At 38.0% G+C, this 27,395-nt stretch overlaps 2 protein-coding genes and 2 long non-coding RNA genes across 5 annotated transcripts in view; 3 read left to right on the plus strand and 1 right to left on the minus strand.

Annotated features, from left to right (window-relative positions):
• The first annotated feature begins 26 nt into the window (after positions 1-26).
• On the plus strand, positions 27-3,017 carry LOC135798806 (uncharacterized). Its single transcript, XR_010549784.1, has 9 exons — positions 27-154; positions 288-465; positions 1,159-1,210; positions 1,323-1,374; positions 1,487-1,538; positions 1,651-1,702; positions 1,815-1,866; positions 1,975-2,715; positions 2,938-3,017. It is a non-coding gene; the product is annotated as an uncharacterized lncRNA (long non-coding RNA).
• A 784-nt stretch (positions 3,018-3,801) lies between these two features.
• Positions 3,802-27,395, minus strand: part of LOC135798807 (uncharacterized) — a 53,347-nt gene continuing 29,753 nt past the window's right edge. Inside the window, exons 3-5 of one of the 2 annotated variants that reach the window (XR_010549786.1) lie at positions 21,337-21,567; positions 12,739-12,867; positions 3,802-6,087 (exon numbers count right to left, since the gene is read on the minus strand). This is a non-coding gene — a long non-coding RNA (uncharacterized lncRNA). Of the gene's footprint in view, positions 6,088-10,653; positions 12,868-21,336; positions 21,568-27,395 lie in introns of those variants that run through there. The other variant, XR_010549785.1, reaches the window with a different exon arrangement.
• Usp20-33 (Ubiquitin specific protease 20/33) lies at positions 14,051-17,945 on the plus strand. Its single transcript, XM_065311768.1, has 6 exons — positions 14,051-14,348; positions 14,464-14,549; positions 14,670-14,789; positions 14,872-15,102; positions 15,320-16,408; positions 16,467-17,945. The coding sequence occupies exons 2-6, from the start codon at positions 14,472-14,474 to the stop codon at positions 17,763-17,765; spliced, it is 2,817 nt and encodes a 938-aa protein (XP_065167840.1). The 5' UTR covers positions 14,051-14,348; positions 14,464-14,471; the 3' UTR covers positions 17,766-17,945.
• Positions 18,315-26,717, plus strand: LOC135798799 (NACHT and WD repeat domain-containing protein 2). Its single transcript, XM_065311765.1, has 11 exons — positions 18,315-18,995; positions 19,876-20,956; positions 21,015-21,545; positions 21,612-22,215; positions 22,274-22,461; positions 22,576-22,649; positions 22,719-23,243; positions 23,298-23,618; positions 23,675-23,811; positions 23,870-24,205; positions 24,265-26,717. Exons 1-11 carry the CDS (start codon positions 18,928-18,930, stop codon positions 24,477-24,479), a joined length of 4,080 nt encoding a protein of 1,359 aa, XP_065167837.1. The 5' UTR covers positions 18,315-18,927; the 3' UTR covers positions 24,480-26,717.

The following is a 27,395-nucleotide window of genomic DNA, read 5'->3' on the forward strand; positions in this document are numbered from 1 at the left end:
TCGTCATACCTAGTAAGTTACTTTGAACCCACGTGGCGATGTGCTATTGTTTTAATTGCTTCTTTTTCGTATTCGCGAAGAAAATTTAACTACCCGAGTTTATTTACATCCTCGCTTATCTACGTCTCGGAAAGTGGCTACTATAAAGCACATGGTACATTTGTTCGACAATGCGGATTGTTGTTTTTTTTTCTTAAATATACAGTTATTTAACAAAAATTATAAATAATTGCTTACATAATTTTTTATATCTGCCCAATTACATTAAACATTGTTTTTTCATCCAGAGATTATGGATTCAAAATCAATAATTGCATTGGAACCAGCATCTGGAAGATTGAAGAGTAATTCAAGTGTTAAAAATGTAATTCAACAGAAGAACCGCGTCACATTTAAATTTTAAATTTAATTCCGCCAATCGATTGACCCAAATTATGGCTTGAAATTATTTAATTAGATTGAAAGGTATGCATAAGTCTTTCATTTTCATCTTATTCGTGACAAACACTTGACAAGGGGGTTTCTTTCAATTTAATTGGGGTAAAATTGAGCAAAATTTAAAAAAAATGTCAAACACGTGACAAGATGTTGGCGTTAAATAGCTGAGAAGATGTTTGCTTATAATTTTATAGGGGTAAAGTTTTGTATAAATCTTGTATTTAAAGTGTATTCATATGAAACACATTGTAAGATGTTTTATTTCAATTTTGTGGTTGTAAAATTCAGTGTAAATTTTGAATTTATAGTACATTAATGCCAATTACTTGGCAATTTATTTGCTTCCAATTTAATTGGCGTTAAATTTATTACAAATCTTATATTTCGAGTGTATTACTGTGAAAAAAATGCCAACATGTTTAATTGAGTTAAAATTTAGCGCAAATCTTGAATTTAAAATTTAAAACTAATAAGATATATGATTCCAATTTAAATAGGGTAATATTGAGCTGAATTCTTGTTTGTGCACTTCAATCATTTCAAACACTTTACTCCGAAAAGTAACCCATAGCTTTAAATTTTGTTGTGTTTAATACCTGCGCGAATTTTGGTTAAAACTTGAATTGCATTGGGAAAGAAGCGTCCGACATGTAATTTAAGTGTTTTTTAAGTATTTTTAAGCATTTTTATGTTCGAAGGACTAATTTTTGCTTGTTTCAGGGATATTGCACCTGAGTCTCACATCGTAGAGTAACCATTCTTGCATCAGATTGTAAGTATTTAATTTCGTTATCATTTTCCGAAATAACTTTTGTGATTATCACACAAATTGACCACCAAAATTGCATTTTTATGTTCGAAGGATTAATTTTTGCTTGATTTAGGGATATTGCAGCTGAGTCTGACATCGTAGAATGACCATTTTTGCATCAGATTGTAAGTATTTAATTTTGTTATCATTTTCCTAATTAATTTTTGTGATTATCTCACTAATTGGCTCCCAAAAATGCATTTTTATGTTCGAAGGACTAATTTTTGTTGGTTTTAGGGATATTGCACCTGAGTCTGACATCTTAGAGTGACCATTCTTGCATCAGATTGTAAGTATTTAATTTCTTTATCATTTTCCTAAATAACTTTTGTGATTATCTCACAAATTGACCCCCAAAATTGCATTTTTATGTTCGAAGGACTAATTTTTGCTGGTTTTAGGAATATTGCACCTGAGTCTGACATCTTAGAGTGACCATTCTTGCATCAGATTGTAAGTATTTCATTTCTTTATTATTTTCCTAAATAACTTTTGTGATTATCTCACAAGTTGACCCCCAAAATTGCATTTTTATATTTGAACGGCTAATTTTTGCTCGTTTTAGGGATATTGCACCTGAGTCTGACATCGTAGAATGACCATTCTTGCATGAGATTGTAAGTATTTAATTTCTTTATCGTTTTCATAACTAATTTTTGTGATTAGCACATGATGATGATAATTACATTTGTGTGTTGCAAAGGTCTACATTTCGCTTGTTTTAGGTGTTCTGCACCCGCACTTTTATGGAAAAACTTTTGAATTAACGAGAAAAATTTACTTTTTGTATTTCCAAGCACTGATTTTTGCTGGTTACTGAAACTGTTTGTTTAGATTTAGTCATTCTGAATAGTTTTTGGATTATACATAACATGGATTGTGTTTTATTAATTTTCGTTCAAGTGAGTGAAATAGAAATATCAGGATGAAGTGTTATGTTTAATCTATGTACTCTATATGATCTGCAGAATTTTCTGCACCTTGTTTATGCTCTCAGTTCGACCTTGGCTTGCACAGCACGCTGTGCGCTGACATTTGAAATTTGAACAGTACCGCACCGGTCGCCGTATGTCGTCGGCTTCAAGTGACAATTCTCTATACTGCTCAGCACATCTTGCGCTGTCGTTTATCCTGTTTAGTCAGTCAGAGGTACGCAATTGTGTGGCGTGTTCTGTTTCACCGCCGGTCTTCATCGCGACTGTTAACATTTCGGGAGACTTTAATACGGTGCGAGCCTTAGAATCGTTTAGTCATCGATTGCTATTAACAACTGAACAAGTGATTTATCTCGAATCGACTCGAGGCTTAAGACACCACGTGCGCGTGTGTAAGCCATCAGCCGCCGGCCGTCGGATCTCTTACGTTGGGCTACGGATTCTAATTGGATTTATAGGCCAAAATGGTATTGTTAATTCGAGGGGATAAATCACACGATTTCTCCGGGTGGCATAGTTGTTAGTAATACAGTGAGTAGTAATATCCATTCTACTAATAATTCTACTTTGTGTGTAACGTTTGATAAGAGAGCGTTGTGACTCGATGGTACGTAGGATATGCCTTGGATCGTACGTATGTTCGTTTTATTAAAAGAGAAAGAAGAAAGTATTGTTAAATGTAATTAATGAAACTCAATTTAAAATTAAAATCTTATTCCTACTTCTTTGTAATATCCTCTTTCTCGTTTTCAGGATATGCGTCTTAAATCATATTTCATATGAAGCTTATGTGAGTGCAACATAACTAAAGCATGAGTTGTCGTTTTTAAAAAGTTGAATAAAGCAGAAACATAAATAGAAGAATCAAATATTGATGATAAAAACACTCGGTGGCCGAGCGGAGACGTGCACCTGATGGCATGCTAGCAGACACGGATCGAATCTCAGGTGTAGAAGGCATTTTTCTCAAATATAAAAATATCAGGTGTAATTTGGGTTGCATATATGAATTGCAACGAAATATAAGAGAGATTGAAATACAAGTGAAGGCAATAAGAGAAGTAAGAAAGTAAGTGGAGAAACGAGAACAGAGAAATAGAAGAAGGAGTAGTAAAGAATAAGAGACGATAGAAGGAAGAGAACAGAGAGTAGAGAAGAGAAGAGGAGGAGATGGAAGAAAGAGAACAGGGGAGGATCAGATTTTTAAATTTTTTGGCACGTGTCGTTATAAGACAGTCTATTCGACCTCTTCGATGCGTCCATTGCTCCCGGCCCATCCTACAGCTACGATGTCTCTGCGCTTCATCCCCGAAATTATCAGGCATATCAACAATTTTTATGGTGGGGGATCACCCCCAGGGAGAGGGAACTCCTTATAAGGACAATCCTTATGAGGTCTTGTTTAAATATTTCTAAGTTTTAAGTCGCCTCAGGAGAGGTGATACTTAAAAATATTCCTACAAGTTCTGACATGTTGCTGAAATGAAAGAAGGAGTACACGAATCATACAGGTTACCTAAACAATTTTTATAGTGGGGATCATCCCCTGAGAGAGGGAACTCTCTTAGAGACCTGTTCCTGAAATGATAGAAGGGGTACACAAATCAAAAAAGTCAATATATTTTACTATTTCTTTATTAACAATAGAATACAAGTTTATATTTTACAAGTCAACAAAATACCGCCATATTGAAACAGGACTTATGACCTGAATAATGAAATTAGTAAATAGCCAATTCTCTAGGTGATTGAAAATGGAAACAAATATACAGGGTGTTACAAAAGGTAAATTTAAAGTGCAAACAAAAAACTCTCAACACTACAAACGCCGCTCGTTTTCACTCGACGATCAGGGAAACTAATATATAGGGTGTTCCAGAAAGAAAATTCAAAGTGCAAACGGGAAAATACTAAAAACGACAGCAAAATTTTCACGAACACAAAGAAAGCTAATATACAGGGTGTTACGAAAAGAAAATTTTAGAAACTACAAAAGGAGTCAATATTCACAATATGAAGAGGGAAATTTACCAATTAACAACAATATATTAATATAAAATCAGAGATTTTACCCGAAAAACATCGAAAAATTGAAGGTGCTACAAAAATAAAACACTTACATTTTAATATATTCTAAATGTATATTTATTAATTGACGGTAGCATCAACTGTATAAAGTAGCCGACGGGCGAAGCATCATTACAAATTGATAGAATATCCGGCGGAAAATACCTAAATCAACAGACGGCAAGCGACGGCGCGTAGCAACACAGTGGTTAAAGACGATAAAAATAACTATTTCTTTATAAATATTAAGATATACTGAGACTGTGAACACGAAGAACTATTCACCGTTCAAGATTTTATTTCACCAAGAAATTATTAATTTAATGATGCAATTCGATTAAAAATGTTTACGTGATCATCGAAAGCATGACCGAACCGACGGCCGACGGCAAAGTAAGCGTGATCGACCACATGAATTGTAAAAACCGTGCTTGTAATAATTAAATCAAGCATGCCACTATAAGTTAAACCGCCTTAACTTTCCGCAAAAAATTTTAATTATCCCCCACACCTGTGCATTGATGAGGAGATTTTTTATCCTGTAATATATTCTATCAACTGAAAACTCGCGCGGGGATTAACGGACACTTATTTCTAACAAAAGAAGAATCTAACCGCCATAAATCATTAAACGAAACAGGCACACATGCCCATTGCGAATATATTGCCGATGGCCGAAAGAATACACGACGATTAATACAATTAAAACCTCAAAACGCGTGACGATTAGAGAGACACGCTCGCGGACCACGCGGTGAAACAACTGCCGTGTGCGCTGCGCGCAGCCGGGTACAAGGCAGGTATGCAGCGATATCACGAGTCCGTCGAACAAAAAAAAGTTGTTTATACACAATCGTACTGATAAACATGTAGTTGAGAAGACGAAACTAAAAATTCACAATGTTGAAATACACATACACGAAATTTACTGTTACTTTCAATATTTCTCGGCATACGAAAAGAATTTATTGGCTTTGGGATGTAATAAGATTGAGTCTTCGTAAAAGTTTACTGTATACCTTAGTTAATTAAATAATTGGTGTTTTTGTAAAGGTTACTCATACTTTATATGTATGTAGGACAGTAAAATACCACTTATTTCCATTTCAGTGCAACAGTGATACATTTATAACACTACACATCGTAAAATTGAAATAAATGATTATATAAGTTATTACAATAATTTAATAAAAACAAATGTGAAACTTTACATATTTATGGTTTATGTATTAGGTATATTTTGTGTATAATTGTGTCGATTGGGTCACCCTCCCGAAGCTTAGTTAACTCACATGTTGTTTATAAAGCGTACTTTACACTTAATAAAACACGTTAATATGTAAGTAAACTTATACTTATTTCCATTTCAGTACTACAGTGATACATTTATAACACTACTCATCGAAAATTGAAATAAATAATTATTTAAGTTATACCATTAATTTAATAAAAACAAATGTAAAACTTTATATATTTATGTTTTATGTATTATATTTTATGTATAATTGTGTCGATTGCGTCAACCTACCGAGGCTTAGTTAACACACATGTTGTTTGAAAAGCATACTTTATACTTTACAAAACACGTTAATATGCCAGTATACTTATACTAATTTTCATTTCAGTGTTACAGTGTCATAAGTGTAACACTAAACCTTGCAAAATTAAAATAAATAAATACCTCTTGGCCGGTCAAAATTTAATAGAATCATTGAAATCGTTGAAGATGTTTCTTGCTTTACCGGATATTACCATTTTCTATCGAATCCTTCTGGAAGAAGCATGCAGTTCACAGCTGGTCCAAGATATCCGTAAGGTCTCGTTAAAACGTTAAACCTAAAAAAATAATTTATAAGATAAGATAATAAAATTTGGAAAATAAGAAAGAAAATAATTAATAACAAAAAATATTGCTGCATCTTTTCTGCATCTTGCATCTCTTTGAGTAATTTCAGTAACGAATATCAGCGAAACTAAAAGCGGCCATAGGATTAAACATTATGAAAATTTGGAAAATTCTTTATAAGATAAAACAAGAAAATAATTAAAATTCAGGGTGAAAAGGTTCAGAAATCGTAATCAAATTAATAATTAATGAATAATAATGAATACATAAAACAAAACCATTAGGGATTATTAGCCGACGGAAGATATCCGCCGGCTGACGGGAAATACCTGCGTAATTTTCAATTCCGAGTTCTACGCGCGATATCTCAATAACTATACGCCGCATTTGCCTGGTAATTCTAAATCATATCTTTGCTGACCGATTCTAATTCAACAACCGATTTAAAATCACAAGAAATGCGATAAGTCATTACGAAAATCGCCGCGCAAATAGATGCGTGCACACCAGGCCGCAGCACACGATCTACAGTAAGAAATAGAAGGAAAAACTGCTGAGCGCGCCGGACGAGCAGCAACACAATAAAACATCAAGTTGTTTGTACACAAACATCGATAAAAGTCAAGAGTGAGGACTATGGACAATTCATGTTCTGGATGCAGTCCAATGTAATGAAATGATTTTATATTGTGGAGTCTCTTATTCGTATAAACAACATACGAAGATAGCGATAGAAGGGACACCCATTTAGGGCACCGTACGAGGGTAGCGGTAGAAGTGATTTTGATTCTGGGTACCGTACGAGGGTAGCGGTAGAAGTGACTCCCATTCGGGGCCCCGTACGTGAGTAGCGGTAGAAGTGACTCCCATTCAGGGCACCGTACGAGAGTAGCGGTAAAACTGACTTTATTCAGGGCACCGTACGAGGGTACCGGTAAAAATGACTTTTTACAGGGCGCCGTACGAGAGTAGCGGTAGAAGTGACTTTATTCAGGGCACCTGAATAATGATTTTAGAGCACTTCTAGCGGGATTTTGGCGGACTGCAAGGTCGCATCTAAGAAAATGACTCTAACTATCTAAATTCGCGAGATACAGCCAAATTTCCACTGCGTGTTTCAAAAATTCATGAGAATCGTGGAAGTTTGAGAGCGATTTTAAGGCACTTCTAGCGAGATTTTGGGAGGCAGCAGGAATGTATCATATAAAATGCCTCTCACGCTATGCAAATTTGAAAGAATAATTAAAATCGCACAAACGGTTACCGAGATACAGGCAAATTTCCACTGCGTGTTTCGAAAATTCATGAAAATCGTGAAAGTTTCAGAGCAATTTTAAGGCACTTCGAGCGAGATTTTGGGGGCGGGAAGGCCGAATGGTATAAAATGCTTCTCGTGCTATGCGAATTTGAAAGAATAATTAAATCGCACGAACGGTTCCCGAGATACAGCCCAATTTCCACCGCGTGTTTCAAAAATTCAAGAAAAAAAGTAAAAATATCCGAGCGATTTTAAGGTACTTCTTGCAAGATTTTGGCGGGTAGCAGAGAGAAAATCATCGTATCGTATAAAATGCATCTCGTGTTATGCAAATTTGAAAGAATCATTAAAATCGCACGAACGTTTCCCGAGATACAGCCAAATTTCCACCTCGTGTTTCGAAAATTCATGAAAATGGTGAAAGTTTCAGAGCGATTTTAAGGCACTTACAGCGTGATTTTGAAGGGCGGTAAGGCCGTAAGGATTAAAATGCCTCTCGCGCTATGCAAATTTGAAAGAATAATTAAAATCGCACGAAAGATTCCCGAGATACAGGCAACTTTCCACCGCGTGTTTCAATAATTCATGAAAATTGTGACATTTTCAGAGCGATTTTAAGGCACTTCTAGCGAGATTCTGGGGGCGGCAAGTCCGTATGGTATAAAATGCTTCTCGCGCTATGCAAATTTGAAAGAATCATTATAATTGCATGAACGGTTCCCGAATTACAGGCAAATTTCCACCTCGTGCTTCAAAAATTCATGAAAGTAGAAGATCAATTTTGGAGCACTCCTAACGATATTTTGGGGGGCAGCAGGGCTGCATCATATAAAATGCCTCTTACGCTATACAAATTTAAAAGAAATATTAAAATCGCACGAACGGTTCCCGAGATACAGCCCAATTTCCACCGCGTGCTTTGAAAATTCTTGAAAATCGTTAAAGTATCAAAGCGATTTTAAGGCACTTCCAGCGTGATTTTGTGGGGCGGTAAAGCCGTATGGTATAGAATGCCTCTCGCGCTATGCAAATTTGAAAGAATCATTAAGATCGCACGAACGGTTCCCGAGTTTCAGGCAAATTTCCACCTCGTGCTACAAAAATTCATGAAAATTTTGAAAGATGAAGAGCAATTTTGGAGCACTCCTAACGAGATTTTAGGGGGCAGCAGGGCTGCATCATATAAAATGCCTCTCACGCTATACAAATTTGAAAAAATGATTAAAATCGCACGAACGGTTCCCGCGATACAGCCAAATTTCCACCGCGTGTTTCAAAAATTCATGAAAATCGTGAAAGTTTCAGAGCCATTTTAAAGCACCTTCAGTGTGATTTTGGGGGGCAGCAAGGCCGTATCGTATAAAATGCCTCTCACGCTATGCAAATTTATATACAGGGTTATACAAAAAGAAAATCAAAAATATGTGCGGGGAGAGAAATATAATAAATAATACATTTACTAATAATTATAATTTTATTTGACATCTTTTAAAGCAATATTAGGGTAAGATTTCTTGAACATACAAATTAGCAAACACGTAAAGCAGCAATCAGGTACGAAAAAAAAACCGGAATCTAACGGGAGTGAATACACAGCTGACGGAACGCGACAATATTGCAATACTTGTATTAAACGCGGGTTATATGCGACAATTTGACTATTTCTACTTATTTTCAGAGTGATTAGTTATTTGACTGATCGTTTTTCCTTATCTAGAGATGAATCTACATTTGCAGTTTCAATCGTCAAATGTTAATAGAATGTATTTACGTTACCCATATTCTTACGCCTTCGCAGGTAAAATAATCCACAAGAGGCACCCACAATGTAAATGTTGTTTATTCAAATTAACAATTAAATGAATACACAAAACAAATCCACTAGGAATTCTTAGCCGACGGAAGATATCCGACGGCCGACAGCAAACACGTGCATACATTGTAGAACCACGCAATTCTGGGTTTCACGATAAATCATTAACTGCAAGCCGCACTCGTCTGTTAATTCAAAAACCTATCTTTGCTGACCAATTCTAATTCAACTACCGATTTAAAATCACAAGAAACGCGATAAGTCGCCACGAAAACCGCCCCGCATCTAGCGCGCGCTCACCACGCGGCAGTGAACGATCGACTAAGAAGTGGAACTAACACTGTTGAGCACATCGGACGTGCTGCAACGTGATAAAAACAAGTTGTTTGTACACAAACGCCGATTGAGTGATGGAGTCAAGAGTGAGAACTATGAACAAGTTAGGTTGTTAATATAGTCTAATGTAATGAAAAAAATTATATTATGAACGTACTACTTTCGTATTCGTATAAATAATGTATTCTAAAATCCAGAATTAAATGCAGTCTATATTTAAAAACAATTGCGCAAGAGGTGCGTAAGGTCGGCGCGTCGATGGCAGCGACCCAGTGCGCGAATTGCAATAGATGCGCAAACCCGGCGGAGCATCGATGGCACGCTACCTTGTGCGCAAATTGCATTTGGCACTTTACCTGGAATCAAAACTAAACTAAGATGCAGCAACATGCGGCGTGAGGTGCTGGCAACCACGACACACGGCAATGCGATAAGAAAGTGTATATTGTGTTCAAACAAACAATTCTTGTGTCGAAGGTTCACGCTTGCTGATAAATGTAGAAATAAACAACACAAGATTATTTTACAATTTTTAGTCCATGCTATTGCCATCTATAAATGATACAGTAGTTTCGAAATGTAGATTAGTAAAGATAATAAAAAAATTAAACTTCCATTCTCAAAATTCTGATTTCTTATGCTGACAGATTGCCAGATTTTACAGTAAATATTTAAGTGAAATCTTATTTGAACATGCATCGTTTCTCGTTTACCAGGTAACACATTAGTCCGTAATCATCTGCTGATAATAAAAATGTTTTGTATTCTTCATGATTTTTATAATAAACTATAGAAATATAAAATGGTTAGTTATATTCATGACAGAATTGAAGAATATTTGCTTAAATTTACGATTCTAATATAATAAACAGCAACGGTGTGTTTTGATTCCACGAAATAAAGATTCGATACCTGCAGGTAAACAAACTTATCTCTTGCGCGAAATCGCGTGATCCACACGGATACGGTGTGCACTCACTACCACCAACAAGCAATATTTAATGCAAATCCGTACATCGTAGCGCCATCTAACCTGTGAAAATATTTATCAACTCAAAAATATTCAAAACACATTTCTCAAATATGCAACAAGGTTGATATTGCAATGAAAATAAAAACAACAAAAGTCATACACGAAACAAACTAGTATTTAATAATTGATTAATTTAAATTTTTTGTACAATAAACAATAAACCAATCAGGTAGTGCTAAGTTGTTTCGTTTAAATCATACAATAATTAGAATCAATGATACTTAACCTAAGCTATTCAACAGTCGGATAAAAACATATAGAACGTATACAATAAAATGTAATAACTACGTTTCCACAATAAAAAAGAAAGAGAAATAAAAATACAAATTACAATCCGATCCACCTTCTCAACGATATTAATGGCAGCCTAGATTGCGTGTAAACCCGAAAAAATACAAACATTCCTCGGAAAAACAATGAAAAAGCACAGTTTTATGCAAATTTTCATGGATTGCATCAAGAATTCCTGCAATAAATACAACCCGACGGAGAATTTAATTCCGCATCTTCTGACATCGCGCTGAAATCACTAAACCGCCCAGATCGTGTGCAAACCCGAAAAATAGAAATATTAAACGGAAAAACAATAAAAAATCACAGTTCTACGCAAATTTTCGCGTGTTTTAAGAGGAATTCCTGCAACAAATTAATACAACCCGACGGAGAATTTAAATCCGCATCTTCCAACGCCGCGCTCATATTACAAAGCCGCCTAAATCGCGTGAAAACCCGAAAAAATACAAACATTCCACAGAATAATTAAAAAAAATTTTATGTAATTTTCGCGGGTTGCATCAACAATTTCTGCAACAAATACGCTTCATCCCCAGGATACTCAGGCACATCAACAATTTTTACAACTTACTATTACTACCTAGACTACCTACGTCCTAAATGAATAACACAAGATATATTTACAACCAATACCAATACTATAAAGCTACTAACTAAAACTATTTCGCAAAGTCCCACACGTGCAAAAGCAGGGATATGTATACATTCACAACAATATCTATCAACAAATTCCCAATTAACTTCTACACGGATAACACAAGTTACATTATTAAACACAACACAAATAAAGATACACAATGCCAACACAATAATCTACAGATTAAAACAAGTCCTCACATATAAGAATACTAGACATTAAAAGTAAGGAAATAAAGTAAGAAAGAAGTTACAGCTCACATCTTCGTTCCAGTTTCATACTACACAATCTGAATATCAAACAAGTGGGATTGAATTAAACTAAACAGAAATATCTACATTACACAAAATCAACAGAAATAACACAAAAACATGCAAATATAATACCATATGTAAGTACTATCTACAGCTGGATGTCTAAGGATACCATAAAGAATATATACATTTGACACAGCCATTACCGAATATTACATAGATCATACAAATCTGTCCATGTTTCAGGACTCGCTATTCAAGTCAAATAAAATTTAAAATACAGGTATTGCCTCTTTCTCATAGCTATTTTCTGCTTAAAGTTGCAATGATAACATTTGTATTCCTCTCATTTGCTTTTCCCTCTGACATTTAGTGCTTGACCCAACTAAATTCAACGCAAACATTTGGTCAAGTGTTTGGTCAGACAATATTGTACATATTTTATCCACCCACAAAATTGGGAGTTAGCATTTTGTCAAGTATTGGACACCAATAAATTTTGTATAATTAAATTAAAAGCAAACATCTCGCCAAGTTTTTGACACTTATAGACTTTAAATAAAAAAAAATTACAAAATTATACATCCAAAAAAATTGTAAGCAAACATCTTGTTAAGTATTGGATACCAATAAACTTTAAATTCAAGATTTGTACTTAATTTTAACTAAAATGAATTGAACAAGCATCTTTCCAAGTGTTGGACAAGTTTTTGAATACAAAACAAACATACATCTTGCCAAGTATTGGTCACCAATAAATATTAAATACAAGATTTGTACTGAATATAATTTGAAAGAGTTAAAGAATTTAGTTGAAATTTTATCCCGAATTAATACTAAATACAAAAATTAAGAATTGAAAGCAAATCTCTTGTTAAATATTTGGTACTAATGAACTTAAAATTCAAGCTTTGCGCCCAATTTTACACTTAATATAACAAGCATTTTGTCAACTGTTTGGCACGAATAAGCTTTAAATATAAGCTTATAATGTTATAATGTTTGACTCGATTTACCATACAAACCATATTGTACTGAAAACGCATTTAGTAAATCTTGAATTCCTCTTCAGTCTCTCGATGTCTGGTCAAATGTATGGATTTTGACTCCATGATTCCCGGATATGATAGTTATAAAGTATCCACCTAAAAAACAATGCTTATTACAATTGGCCAAACATAAAAAATCATTGTTAAAAAATATTTTCAATATTGATTAATTAAATTGACTTGAATTACATACTTAAAAAAGTTAACTGTATATTGAATTAAAACCAGCAACTGCTTTGCAGCAGTCACTTTCCGTCATTTCATGATGAAAATATTAAACAAGCGACGAGATACATAGAGAATCGGGTAATTCCAGTTAAATATCTTGCACGAACACGAAAAGTAAGCAACTAAAACAATAGCACATCGCCCCGTTGGTTCGAAATGACTTGCGATGTATATCATTCGATCTTGAATTTCAACTGAAAGCACAAGAAACGTGGCGGCAGATCGCGAGAAACGCGGTGGAACAAACCGGCAACTTCGATGCACTATCTGCACTATCAACTCGAGTGGAATTAGGCGTGCGCAGACTGTGCGCAATGACCTCAGCTGTTCACGTGAACTACTGTAAAAAAGTTTAGCTGTGTATCACCTCTCGATTTAATCCAGTAATCATTTGAATCGCAATTACCAAATTTCATGGTAACATTAATGATTTAACTCATAATTTATTTGTTTATTTTAAATTTAGTACTAAATCCTATACGCCAAGGTCTTAACTTTTATTATACTATCCCCTATCCAGTTAGTACTTATACAATCAATAAACTTTAGTCTTTAATTTGGAGACATTCTTTTATCCATCAAGTCATTTGAAGATAAGTTGAAATAAAATATAGTCGGGCAAACTCGTGCATGATCGTCATTTGTCGGAATGACTGGATCAAAACGCAACGCGCTTCAAATATTTGTATCCAATCACAAAAACCATAAAGAATCTTTTTCAAGAAAAAAGCTATGTCCGATATATCATTTTACTATTCAGATATCCTGTTTTATGTTTTTAATTTTATGGTTAAAATGCAATTTTTCTAGGCTAGAAACCGATCTCGCTCTTTCTCTCCCGTGCAAGACGTTTTCGTATAACATGTTCTCGAAAACATTAATCGTGCAAAGCAAACTATTCCAATACTTATGTACATTAGAATATATAATCCCAAACATATATAACGTATAACGTTAGAGTAAATATTTGTTTCATGATAGTATAATCTGGGTTGCCTATAGTGAATGATGTAAAACAAAAGTGAGGAAGTGCGTTTGCGTATCGTTGTTTTTTGATTTTGACGGAGGATGACATTCGACTTGAGACGCGGGTCGCGAGTAGAACGAACGGAGTGTGATCACCGCGAAATGTCAGTACGTCGCATCGCCTGGCAGTCGTGTGGGCCGTGTATTGTCATCCAGTTGTAATTGAGCTTGCATCTCCCGACGGTGGAAGGTGGATCGAGGCATACGTACGTTGCAGAAAATCATGTAGGTGGTCGGCGACGTTGAGCGCGCGTTCGTCCCGAGGCCTCGATGACCGTCAATTAAGCGTTCGATAAATGCCAGTATCAAATCGAAACCTAACTGTAAGTACATAGCCCAAAGCACAAATGTGCGAATGTAAATACGCATGCAGTGATTTTACGTTTCCTAGTGTGTGTGTACGTTGCACGTTTCATGTGAACATTGTTTGTTTTTCAGATATTGTGATGTCTATGCTGGAATGTAGCCATCACTTGGCTATACCCTACAATATTCCAAATACTAATTTAGTCATTTCCAAAGAGGTATGTAGTCATCCTGACCTTTGTTAGCAAACAATGGCATGTGACAAAGATCTCTCAGCTGTGTCAACTCTTAATATGCATAAATAGACATACAATGTGCATTTATTGTTCGTTTTTTAGAATAAATCATGTATGGTGTGTGGATTATGCGGTCCACACCTCTACTATTGTCTGTTCAAAGGGTGCCACACTACTGGATGCTTGGACAAATCTAAAAATCATGTTTCATCTCATTTACAGGTAAATGGGTTTAATGTTATAGGCTAGGTATAACTGGTTGCCTAACCAAGCATATAATACAAATCGTTTTGCCTCAATTTAGGTTCAACCAACTCATTGTTTATTTCTAAATTTGACGACACGTCAAATCTTTTGCATCAAGTGTCAGAGCGAAGTGGACATGGAAATGATAAACCGACCACGATGCATCTCCGATGGGGAGAGTGACTTGGAGCCGGAGGATGTCTGCCCCATCGATCAAAAGGACTCTGGGCATGGCAGCTTCAGTACGCTACCACGCAACACACCGGAACGTAATCACATTGTCCGAAACGTGAGTTATCTTATCGGGAAAAACTATACCGAATTCACTATGTACGCGGCCGTGGGTGCTCAGCACTGTTTACTTTGCTGATATCAACGGATAATCATTTGTTAGAATGGTAATATTTGTGTCAACATTAGATAAGGAATTAGAAATATTGTAAATTCAATATGAATTAAGTGCATAAGTATAATATACATAACCAACCAATTAACTGTGTTTGTAGAATGGTTTTGGTCCACCAATGATGATTTCGGGCGACACAACTGATTCGAGCGATGACGAACACGAGATCACGACTAATCGCAAAATGGTTGGTTTAGTGGGTCTTCAAAACATTGGCAACACTTGTTACATGAACGCCGCGCTGCAGGCGCTAAGCAATACCTACCCTCTTCGTCATTTCTTCCTCGAATGCCCCGCAACAGTTCAAATTCTGTCCGAGGACCGTAAGCCCGGCCTTAGTCGACAGTACCAACTTCTCATCCGCGATATCTGGATGAAAAAGAACGGCGGCTATGTCACTCCTTCGGGGATTCTGTACGGTATCCGCAGCGTGCACGCCATGTTTCGCGGGTATCAACAACACGACACGCAGGAATTTCTGCGCAATTTTATGGACCAATTGCACGAGGAGCTTAAACAGGTCAGCCCGCCCGAATGCACCATCCATGATGTGGAGAATCTGTGCATGTCTGTGGACGAACCAGCACTGAGTTCCAGCTATGATTCGAGTGAAGGAGAGTATGAAACCTGCGACTCTGGTGTGAGTGAACGATCGTCCTTAAGTGACGATACAGATGGAGCGCCAACTAAGCATAAATTGAACAGGAGTTGTTCCCCTGGGAGGCGGCTAAGGGCGAGAATGCTTAGTGGGTCTGTTATAGACGCACAGCCTAGCGCTAGTAATCAGAGTTTAACGCAAAATAAGAAAGCGGTGAAACACCGGTCGATTATATCAGACATTTTCGATGGAAAGTTATTGTCGTCGGTGCAGTGTCTCACTTGTGATAGAGTCAGCAGTAAAGTTGAGACATTTCAAGACTTGTCTTTACCCATTCCGAGCAGAGATCATCTAGTGGTGTTGCACGGGCGAAATGCAGCACCCGGGGCAACTTGTAGCGATGCAGTGATGCCCGCGCAGGATGGATGGATTTGGTGGTTTGTTGGCTGGTTAAAGTCCTGGTTTTACGGGCCTACTGTTACACTCCATGATTGTTTAGCGGCGTTCTTTAGTACAGATGAGCTAAAAGGTGACAACATGTACAGTTGTGAACGGTGCAATAAGTTACGAAATGGACTCAAGTATAGCAAAGTAAGTGCTTGATATTATTGCATGGCCATCGTGATTTATATCATGTATCTTGTTGCAGGTGCTACAGTTGCCTGAAGTTCTATGTATACATCTGAAGCGATTTAGGCATGAATTGATGTTTAGTAGTAAAATTTCGGCTGTGGTGAGCTTCCCGCTCAAAGGATTGGACATGCGCCCGTATTTGCACAAAGATTGCGTTTCACAAGTGAACAACTATGAGTTGTTTTCCGTTATATGTCATCATGGCACCGCAGGTGGAGGGCATTACACTTGTTACGCACTTAATAGTGGTGGTTGGTATGAGTTTGACGATCAGTGTGTGACCAGAGTGCATCCGGATACTGTAGCCAATTGTGAAGCATACGTCCTCTTCTATAGGAAGGTGCTTTCTGATAGCAATGTAACCAGAGCTAAAGTGAGTGAACTCGCATTACTTGCAAAAGACGCTCCAGAAATTGCGTATGTCAGTAAACAGTGGTTGAGTAGATTCTCCACTTGTGCTGAACCAGGACCGATTGACAACTCGGACTTCCTCTGTGCGCACAACTGTCTGCATCCAAAGAGAGCAATGGCTTTAGATAAACTTGCGATACCTATAGCGAAGAATGTTTACGATTATCTCTTCAAAAAGTATGGTGGTTCACCGGCCGTTTCAAACGTGCATGTTTGTGCGACATGTCAAGCATTGTACTCGAGGATAGCAGCCGAGTCCGAACGATTAGCGCAGTTGAACAACGAGTATGAATATCAAAACGAACCCCCAACGCATTTACTCTCCAACACTTGGTACACCCAGTGGAAGTCGTTCGTGGAGGGCAAAATCTCCGAACCACCGCCACCTATTGATAACACCCGCACGTCGATTCCGCAGGGTGGTACCGAAGATTACATAGAAATAAACAAGGATATATGGGATTTCTTCTTTAGTTTGTATTCTGGTGGACCAGAACTCCTTATACCTCGTGCTGAAGGTCACATGATGGTTGTTTCATCTCCCTCGCCCAATTGTGAAGAGGAACGACCTGAATTATGTTTAGTAGACGACCTCGGCCGAGGGGAACCAATGGATACCGAAGAGTCTAACGATAGTAGGGATACCGATAGTCGGGAGGACTTGGTGCCTCTATCACAGGCGACCACAAATCATTCCACGAATTCAAGCTGTTCAATGCTGAACGTTGTCACGCCCGATGAGGACGACCGAGGCAAGGGACAAATGCAGGTGGAGGTACCTTGTTCAACATCAGTGATGACTGCAACTAAAAATTCCGCGTTAGCCAACGCAAATAGCAACGGGGCGAACAACAAGCGCAATGTGAGCGTCCGACAGCGACGGAAGAAGGAGTTAATAATGTAATAAATTGATTTATTTACATAATTGTTTTGTCTACGTCTTGCGCATCAGTCTACTTCGTCTTTGACTAAACGAGTATCCGTTCTAATTGTTCTTATAGTTTAATTGTTGGTGTATATTTTTTTCGATATGGAGAACATATAAATAAATTTAATAAATAAATCATTCAGGCGGGTATTGGAATGACTGGTTTGATTGTTATAAATTTAATTCTTGTTGGCTGTATGTTGAAGTAAACTACTCAAGTTACTAAATATACAAAATATTATTTAATTTGAGTCTCTTCAGTTTACTTATTTCACCAGCTGAGAGTTTTTAAAAGTTAATTTTTGATATCACATTAGTACGGCGACATTTTAATAGCCATGGTTGTAATGTGCCCATTAGAACGCAACCAAACGCACACGGGAAGACTAATGTAAAATAATGGCGTTGTAAATTCGGTGGTTTGGCGGCGGGGCCGGTTTGACGTCAGACGCGCGCGCGCCTGCTCGGAAGCGCGCTACCGCCGCCAGCATCGATTATTGCCCACCGCTGCCGCCGCCGCGCACGGGAGTGTGGTGTGCGGCTCCAGCGCTTGCGACCGCCTGTGCGAGCGCTCTGTCGTGTAACGCGCCACAGCCGCCGACATGCAGCCGCCGCGCGCCGCCGCTCACCGATAATTTCGCACACGCATCGCCGTGCACGTCGCACACGCCCGAGGTGCGTGTGGCGGGGGCCGCCAGCGAGAACGGTGCATTCGTCACGCACGCCGCTCGCATCAAAACAAAACGCAGCCGTGAGCGAACAGCGAGAAGAACGCCGACGCCGTCACACACCGCGATGTGGCCGCCACTGCCGCCGCTGCAGCGCTAAAAATACCGCCGGCCCGCCGCCGACCGACGGCGAATCGAAGATATCAAAATCGAAGCGGCCGTGACGCGCGCGCTGGTCCCTACAAAGGGACCTTATCTCACGGGCGCCCACGGTACTCGCGAGTGAAAACAACTCTAGGTTAAACAAAACTCTGTTGAATTACGCCGAAAACAATAGATACAACTGTAAAACCCACAGCATCAGTGATAACAAATCATCATAATGTGAAGCGCCAACCGGAGAAGAGATTTTAACTGAATGGTTTGAGGGTGATTTTTGGATTGGAAGCGAATTCAGGACAGCTACAAAGATGGGGAACTCTTGTAGCAGCGGGCAGGGGCACAAGGATAAGGACAACATGTCCCAGCGGTCCGAGGAGTAAGTAAAACTTGTACTCCGCACTGAATGTCATCATTTTCTGTTATTTTTGCTCTTGGAAAAAATTCTTTCTACAAATATCGCTACTTTACCGCACGGTGTGTCGATCGGTGCGCAACAAATGTATAAATACTTGTAGGGGGACGCACTTTGCGGGACTAAAATTAAACGCCAACTGAAATAGCACGTGAGACGCATGCGACGAGAAGAGTATGAAGTGCATTATTTATAGAGCCGGTTCGTAACGTAATTTATTATTAAATTACGCCGATGAATAGCGGACCCAATGCATTGCAATCCAACCGGACCAGGTTCGCGCTGGTCCGCGCAAAACGGCAAGCGCGTCATCGTTCCGACTGTTCACCGTAAACAACAGTTAGTCGAACATATAGCGTCATTCAAACACACGCTGCCGGCGAGAAAATCATGCGTTCCCCATTTCGAAACGGATTCTAAATTAAATAACGACATAATTGCGGTGTGATGGCTGTGGCGATGATCTCAGGATGCTCTTAACGGCTGCGGGTTGCCATTTCGTGCGGTGTCGGACGGTGGAACGATGCTGTACGATGGTGGGGAACGCACGCACGTCATACGCTTCCCGTGACGTCACCGCCACAGCCTGCGTGACCCAATTCCACGCGCGGGAATGTAGGTCATTTCGTAGTAACCCATTTTTGGCACCGCGGCGCATTTTGCGAGTCGCGATGAGGAGTGCAAACAAACGCAAAGTGCACTTCAGGGACGCGCGCGTCGTCCTGCCGCGCAAAAGATCAAGGATGTTACGTTTTCTGTAATAACAGATTGGAAAACAACTAGCTTTTAGGAAAATTCCATGAAATTACTATGAAAACTAAAATGCCCTCTATCCTCCTATTAGATCTGGTAGCTATCAAGTCCGTACAAGTCTACCGTCAAATAAACAAAAAGTCCTTTTGAACCACGTGACTGGATCTGAAAGTGGAGGTGGCGGCCATACAGGTGTCCTCCTTGAACCCTCGACCGCCGGCCAACCTTTGACGGTTTCAAAACAGCCAGAAAACAAAACTCTACGAGGCGTTGCCGTCACCAGCGTTTCGGATTCGATGTCCTTGAGTTCACCCCCAGGCACGCAAAGTCCCAAGGACTTTGACAAGTCCGGGACTACGCACGTCCCGCCAGAAATTGCCAGCCTTTCCGAACAACTCCAAAATCTAATTATGGGCAAAGTAGCTCAATGCAAAACCATTACGAAAACACGAAAAATCGTCATCTATGTTTGCGCAGCGGATTCGCAAGACTGCTGCGTAGAAAAAGGCAATCTTCACAATGTAATTTATCCAGAGCTAAGAACTCACTGCAGGGAAAAGGGCTACGAGTTGCATATAGTCGACCTTCATTGGAAGACCTTATTGGAGAAACAACAAGATCATGAGTTCCCAGAATTGTGTATCGGCGAATTACAACGGCAAACTGAAGTGGCGTACGTGATCCCGGTTTTGTTTTTGAGCAATTCATTGGGAACTCCGTTACTACCAATCTCGATTGAACAGAGCGACTATCAAATGGCACTGGATAGTGTGGCGGATGAAACTGATCAAAAACTGTTGTCCAAGTGGTACCAACTTGATGCGGCTGCACAACCACCTTGTTATCGGCTACAACCAATATCAAGTCATATTCCTGGGTTTAAGGAAACCTCTACAGAAGATCGAGAGAAGGCACTGGAAGAATGGCGTAGCGAAATTGAAAAAATGATATCAATTCTGATCGGTGTATTCAGTCAAGAATTGCGGGATACTTATTTAACAACAGTTGTGGAGCAAGAAGTGCATAATACAGTGTTCATGAGTCAAGAACTAGCAAAGAGATGCATTTGGATCAACAGGGTGTACACCCCAACAGAAAAAACTCCTGATAATATGTCACCAGTTGAAGGGGAATTACACCGAAGGCTACACACGTTACAACGCGATTTAAGAGTAAGTACAACATTTAAACCTTAAAACTTCAACTGATTCTGTTTTACTGTTGAAATAGAATCAACTGGCTGAGAAGCACATTGTGCGTTTACCAGTCCGCTATGTCGAAGGCGGTCTTAGCATGGACATTCCAGAACACGAAGAGTACATCGAATCAGTAGAGATGTACCTCTCCAAGCACCTCACCGAAATGGTGGATTGCATTATCGATGAGCACCAGAGCAAAACAATGCTCAAACCATCTTACGGAATTGATGTATCAATCTTTGAGGAATTGAACCAGCAGACAACTTTCTGCCAGAAAGCAGCTCAATGCTCCGTTAATCGCGAGTACACCATCAATGAGATTAAAACGTACATCACCAGCGAAAATCACTCACCTTTGGTCATTTATGGTCCAGGTGGTTGTGGAAAAACCACTTTACTCGCACGCCTCGCACAATGTTGTCTCCAATGGCAACCGGAAGCGTTCCTTGTCTTCCGGTTCGTTGGGATCAGCGCGCAGTCGAGCACCATTGAACAATTACTCTGTTCGATCGTCCATCAATGTTCCATCCTCACGTATGGGTATAAATCATCTGCACCACATGTAAGTGTAAACTTCACCGAACCTGTAAAAATAAACATGCTATTATATTTGTATTTTGTTATTTAGACAATTCAAAGCTATGCAAAAGCCCTGCCAACGTTGTTGAACGCCACGTGTTTACAACGCCCTCTGATCGTTCTTCTCGATGGAATCGATCAGACGAAGAGTTTTAGTTCAAAGACTCTTGATTGGTTACCGTTAAAACTACCGGATAACATTAAATTACTATTATCAGTAACGGATAACAGCGATATGCACAAGGAGATGATGCGGAAATTAGATGCGAAGGCTTTTGTAAAAATGCCTGTCTTGGGAGAAAATGAAGCAAAGGGTATTCTTATGTCCAGCGTGGTTCAGTACAATCACAGTGTCAACTCAAAAATACAAGATTGTGTTTTGAAATCAGTTCAGGAGTGTACGCTTCCTTTATATTCGAAAGTTTTGGCTTGGCAGACATCTTGGTGGGCCGATAAAGAACACGACATTGTGCCAAAGGGCGATGTTCACAACCAACTCTCATTGATGTTAGAGGAATTAGAAATGATTTTAGGTACCACTCAAGTTCAACACGCCTTGGCGCTTGTGACATTTACAAAACATGGAATTACAGACTCTGAAATGATTGATCTGTTGTCGTTTGATCAAACGTTTCATGCAAATGCTACATTTGGTTAGTAAACCTAATTTCATACAATCTTGCAGTTTTATTATAAGTATTTGGGTTTTAGTACATTGGGCACCGGCGTGTTTAATGTGGTCTCGTCTTAATAAACATCTAGCACCATTTTTACAATGGCAACTGGTTGGTACTGTATTGGGCGTACAATGGCGTGACAATCTACTCTTCAACGCTGTTAAAGCGCGGTACAAGGAGAGCGAGACGTGGGCGCATCAAATGCTTTACGATTATTACAACGTAAGTAGACAATTACTCTGAGAGCAGAGATAGTAAATTTTCTAGTGCAGTTGTAAACAATTGAGTAGTCGTTGAATTAAGTTAGTAATTGCTGTATATTCTAACTGCTTTAAGGGCAAATGGTGGTCCGAAAAACCGGATCATTTGGTCGCTAGGCTAGTCACCCAACAAACAATATTAGGCAAATGGTAAACAAATATCAAATCATCCACTCAATCACACATAACTACAAATATATTACATTTATTTTATTATAGTTACAACCGACGAAAATTAGACGAATTACCCTATCAATATTTCTATCTGAAGTGGGACAAACTTCCAACGTCGGAATATTTGAACAACTTAGACTGGATCTACGAGAAAGTCTGTGGTTCAAATTGTTTCCAGATATTAGAAGATTTATATCTGTGTTACAAGGAACGCATACCCGAGAGTAAATTCTTGGAGTTACTGCGTGATTTCCTGCAGATCTATGTGAATATTTTGAATTATGATGGGACGCAGTTCTACGCGCACTTTTGCACGTATCTGAATGCCAAGATGGAGGCGAATGATGAGTACAAATATGATCCAAAAGTGGCGGAGGTGTACAAAATGTGTGCGAAACCGCCAGTGGCGTCGCTGATTCCGTTCAACTTATCTAATAGTCTTACTGAAGAAGATACTAATGTCGCTGTGTTCAAACCGTTCGATCTGATCGTCCGACTGCCCGGAACTGATCAATTTATCGTTACTGTGTCTACTGATAAAGAAGAGATATGTGTGTGGAATGTTAAAACGTAGGTATTATTAGTAATTATTAATTAGTTATACTAAAATATGGATATTTTCAGGAATGAGCGTGTTAGAAAACTAAAAGGCATCCCACAACCGATTAATTTAATTCCAATTGATCAGAATCGATGTATAGTTCTATGCCGACGTGAATTGCGCGTGTATAATTTGGACGAAGGCACTTTTGTGACTAAGTTGAAAGGTGTGATGAATCAGAAGATGCCCTATTTTGGGCTGCACGATGACACGCATTTGGTGGCGTTGAGCAGGAATCGAATGTATGTTAATCTCATGAATTTGGAGAGTGGTGATTGCGTCACGACGTTCAAAGCGGGCGAGGATCGCTTCTTGAATTCCCTGCTGGTTTCGGGGGATGGAAGGTAATAAACTCCTTAATTATATTGCAACAAATAAATTTAAATTAAACATTTTTTAGGGTGCTTGTCTGCGGCGACGAAACGCAAAAACCATTCCCACTTTTAGTCTGGAATTTACAATCCAGAAAGTTGTTGTATGATTTGAGAATTCCTCATCATGACTTTATTACATCTCTATCGGCTATTACATATGAAGGTAAACTATAAAATTGCAATCAATTCCAGATGATAAATTATGTTTATTATGGTTGCAGGCAATTATGTATGTTGTGTTTGTCACGAAATTGACGAACCAAATCCTAACTTCATTGTTGTCTACGATCTACAAAGTGGTACTTTGTTTAAAAAATGGAAGCCATCTTGTGATACGGTTTCGTTGGAGATTAGTTCTCAAGGAGGATGTGTGATCTCGGGATTGGAGGATGCGCGAATATTAGTGTGGGATCTTATCACTGGCAACTGCCGATGGTCTTTGCAGGGACACACAGCACCTGTGAACACGCTCAAGTTAGATCCCATCGGATCTCTTTGTCTTTCCACTGATATCAACGGCAGGGACAAGTCTATTCGTGTATGGGACGTAGAGAAAGGTATTTTTAAATTTTAAAGTTGATTATAAATGATTAATTTAATATTTTTAAAATTTCAGGAAATTTGGTTGCTGTTTACACAACAAACAGAAACATTATATCCTGTGAGATACTCTCAAATGGTCTGCATGTGGTTCTTGCCGTTCAAGGTCTTGAGGAGCTAGTGGTTTTAAAACTAAACGGTCCTGACGTCCAGCAGGACGACAACGACACTGTCTTCGGTGCAGAGGTGCGAACTCATGCAGAGTTTGAGCTGAAAGATGAGAATTGCTGATTGAATGAAACATAATGAATTGCGATGAATTGAGAGTCCTTGAAAACGGAGTTTAATGACCTAACTATTTGATGTTGGTTTTTCCGATGTCGTGCGCCGCGCGGCCAGAATTCAGCACCGATGTACCAAAAAACATGAATCATGAATCTATGTGTGTAACGTAAGGAGAAAAAAAAAATGGATAATCAAGTATAAGCAAGCAAAGAAACATCGTGATTGAGATAGACAAGGTGCAAGTAATAAAAAGAAAAAAGGATCAAGATAAAGTTGAAAGTTGATGTCAAAAAAAAGTTGGAAAAATGTTAGTCACGTAGTCCATCTCTTAAATTACGATGTGTGTGTTAATGAATGGTAACTTAAGCTGCAAAACAAAATGCGATAACTAGTAGGGAGTTGAACCGATGGAAAGCCCACCGATTAAAAGGGTAATTAATGCATTAAAATACATGGGCTTCGGTTGAACGTAAAAAAAAGCATAAAACACGAGTTCAGACACGAATCGTTAACCCAAAGACACCGATACCGATACCAAATCCAAGAAAAGTTATAACTAAAACTAATTATAAGTAAACATTAGCCGTAAGTAATTTAAAGCAAACGAGTCGACCGCGCTGGTTGTGGCCGCACTCGCTAGTCGTTTAGCTTATAATATTATAAATAATTATAAATTAATTCTCATACAAAGTGAGTCAAGTCGATGAAAAGTCTCTCTATCTCTCATTACAATGTAAATGTACTTCTCATCATGTCTCTCTAGTACTATAATAACTGTCGGGTATCATTTTCTCATTCTTCACTCACCACTTCATCCACACATACACGACACGAGTTTTGCTTGCAAACTAAAAATCATAAACCAAAAAAGCGCAACATACAATGAGGGGCAGCTCACAAGAACAAAGAAAAATCGTGTAACATATGTATAATACAAGAATATTGACTATTGTTTATGATTATCGATAAATAATTATAGAATCGTTAGGGATCACGATCCTTTAGTTTTTTGGTTGTGATAGTCCTGTATCGCCAATTGTAGTCGTTTAAGTTTGCGTTCCATGCCAAAATACCAGAATTGCACTTGAATTTCAATTTGTTTCACGAATATTATCGCACATTACACAAATAATGATCCAAAGTATTTTAAAATACTAAAATATTATCAATGATTTTTAAATATGATTTTTTAAACAAATAATGCAAATTTTTAATTTAACACTGATATTTTGGATCACCAACTGTTTGAATACTTATGAATCAGAACTTAGACAAATACCGAGTAGTTTTGTGTGTGCGTGTATGTAAACTGTAAATTAATCGTCACTCTTTGAAGTTAATTGTTGAGCAGAAGTCTCAAAAAGCAAAATATGATGCGAAATCGAAAATGGACGTTTATAACATTCCAAACGTATCAGCAAGTATGGTATACATTTGATTTTTGAAGTTTTGGACCAAACTTATGCAACGCTACAGTGTACAAAACCAAAAAAACGATGAAATGTGAAAACATGAATGTAATTTCCGATTAGTTTATCCCAACAAGGACCAACAACTAAAACTAAAACATTATTATAACATATAAAACACAACAACAACGTAACCTTTAAGAAAGACTCATTTGCGCTACAGATATACAACATACATTTTGTTAGCTTTGTATAAAACTTTGTTCCGTGTGAATTTTGTAAAAACCTTTGTTAAAAACGAAAAATGTGACCGTACTTAACAAAAACTGTTGCTCCAACTACTTTCTGTCAGTTGTATTTTCTGTCTATAACTTTGTGGATTTATTGTTACTGATGTTCTTATAATTTGCATAATACGACAACGGAGAAAAGTAAGCAAACTTAAGTTTTGATTAAATTATTATTATTATTTGGCTAGTACACAATTGTAAAGTAAATTACAATTACTGAAACTATTCCCATCTGGTATGCGGAACAAAATGAACAAATAATTTAAACAACTACTGTAAACAATGTAAACGATTTGAATCTGTCTGAATCTGCACTGGAAATTTATCTGTAACACTTTTCTTCAAATGGGGTAAATTTACAAATCAACAACACTATGAGAATTTAAAGCGAAACAAAAAAAAGCAAAACTGAAATGATTATGATTAGAAGTAAAGTGAATTACAATGAATGTACCAAAAAATCACTTATGACAAAACTAAATTATAACTAAGTGAACACACACGATGAAAATATGAAGATATGAAATAAAGTTATTTTAAAAATATATTTTCTTGCCAAACCAGTGAAATTCCCTAATTGAATTTTTATCTGTATTGTTGTTGACATAAAATTAAATCCAAAGTAATTTTTAAAACATTTTAATTTTATTTTCGACTCTTTGTTTTATTTCCCATATTTTAATATTAAAACAAGTAAAAAATCTTGAATTTAAAATTAGTCCAGCCTTTCTGGAGTTATAAATAACCTAACAACATCAGATTATAACTAATTTATGCTACCAATATGTCAATAGAAAAAGTTTTCAGCCAAATTGGCATCAATTTTATAACTTGTACAAAGAAAACAAAGTGTTTCAAATCACGTGTATCTTCGTCATACACATAAAGTGAATGATATTCGCGTTTTGATGTTGTCGAGCTATTCATGCTCGCATTTTCTATGCCTATTATGCATGACGCTCGTATTACAAGTCTTCCGACAAAAGATATCATCATTAACGAACGCGCTCGCGAGTCGTGCGTCATTCGCTAGCGACAAACGACTAACGTTATACGAAGACACACACGTCCTTGCCTTCGAGCTGCCTGCCACCCCATCCTGTACGTACCACCTAGTCGTCTTTATCAGCAGCGTCCTGGGCGACATCAATTTTCCTCTATTCTTGTTTTTCTTTTGATTCGCTTTTATCGCGAGCGCGATGTGTGGAGAACGTGCTGCGACA

The sequence above is a fragment of the Atheta coriaria genome, unplaced genomic scaffold (assembly GCF_025399875.1).
Source record: "Atheta coriaria isolate IRGN ID8LTWV9N9 unplaced genomic scaffold, Caltech_Dcor_3.1 hic_scaffold_9_pilon, whole genome shotgun sequence".
NCBI classification, from domain to species: domain Eukaryota; kingdom Metazoa; phylum Arthropoda; class Insecta; order Coleoptera; family Staphylinidae; genus Dalotia; species Dalotia coriaria.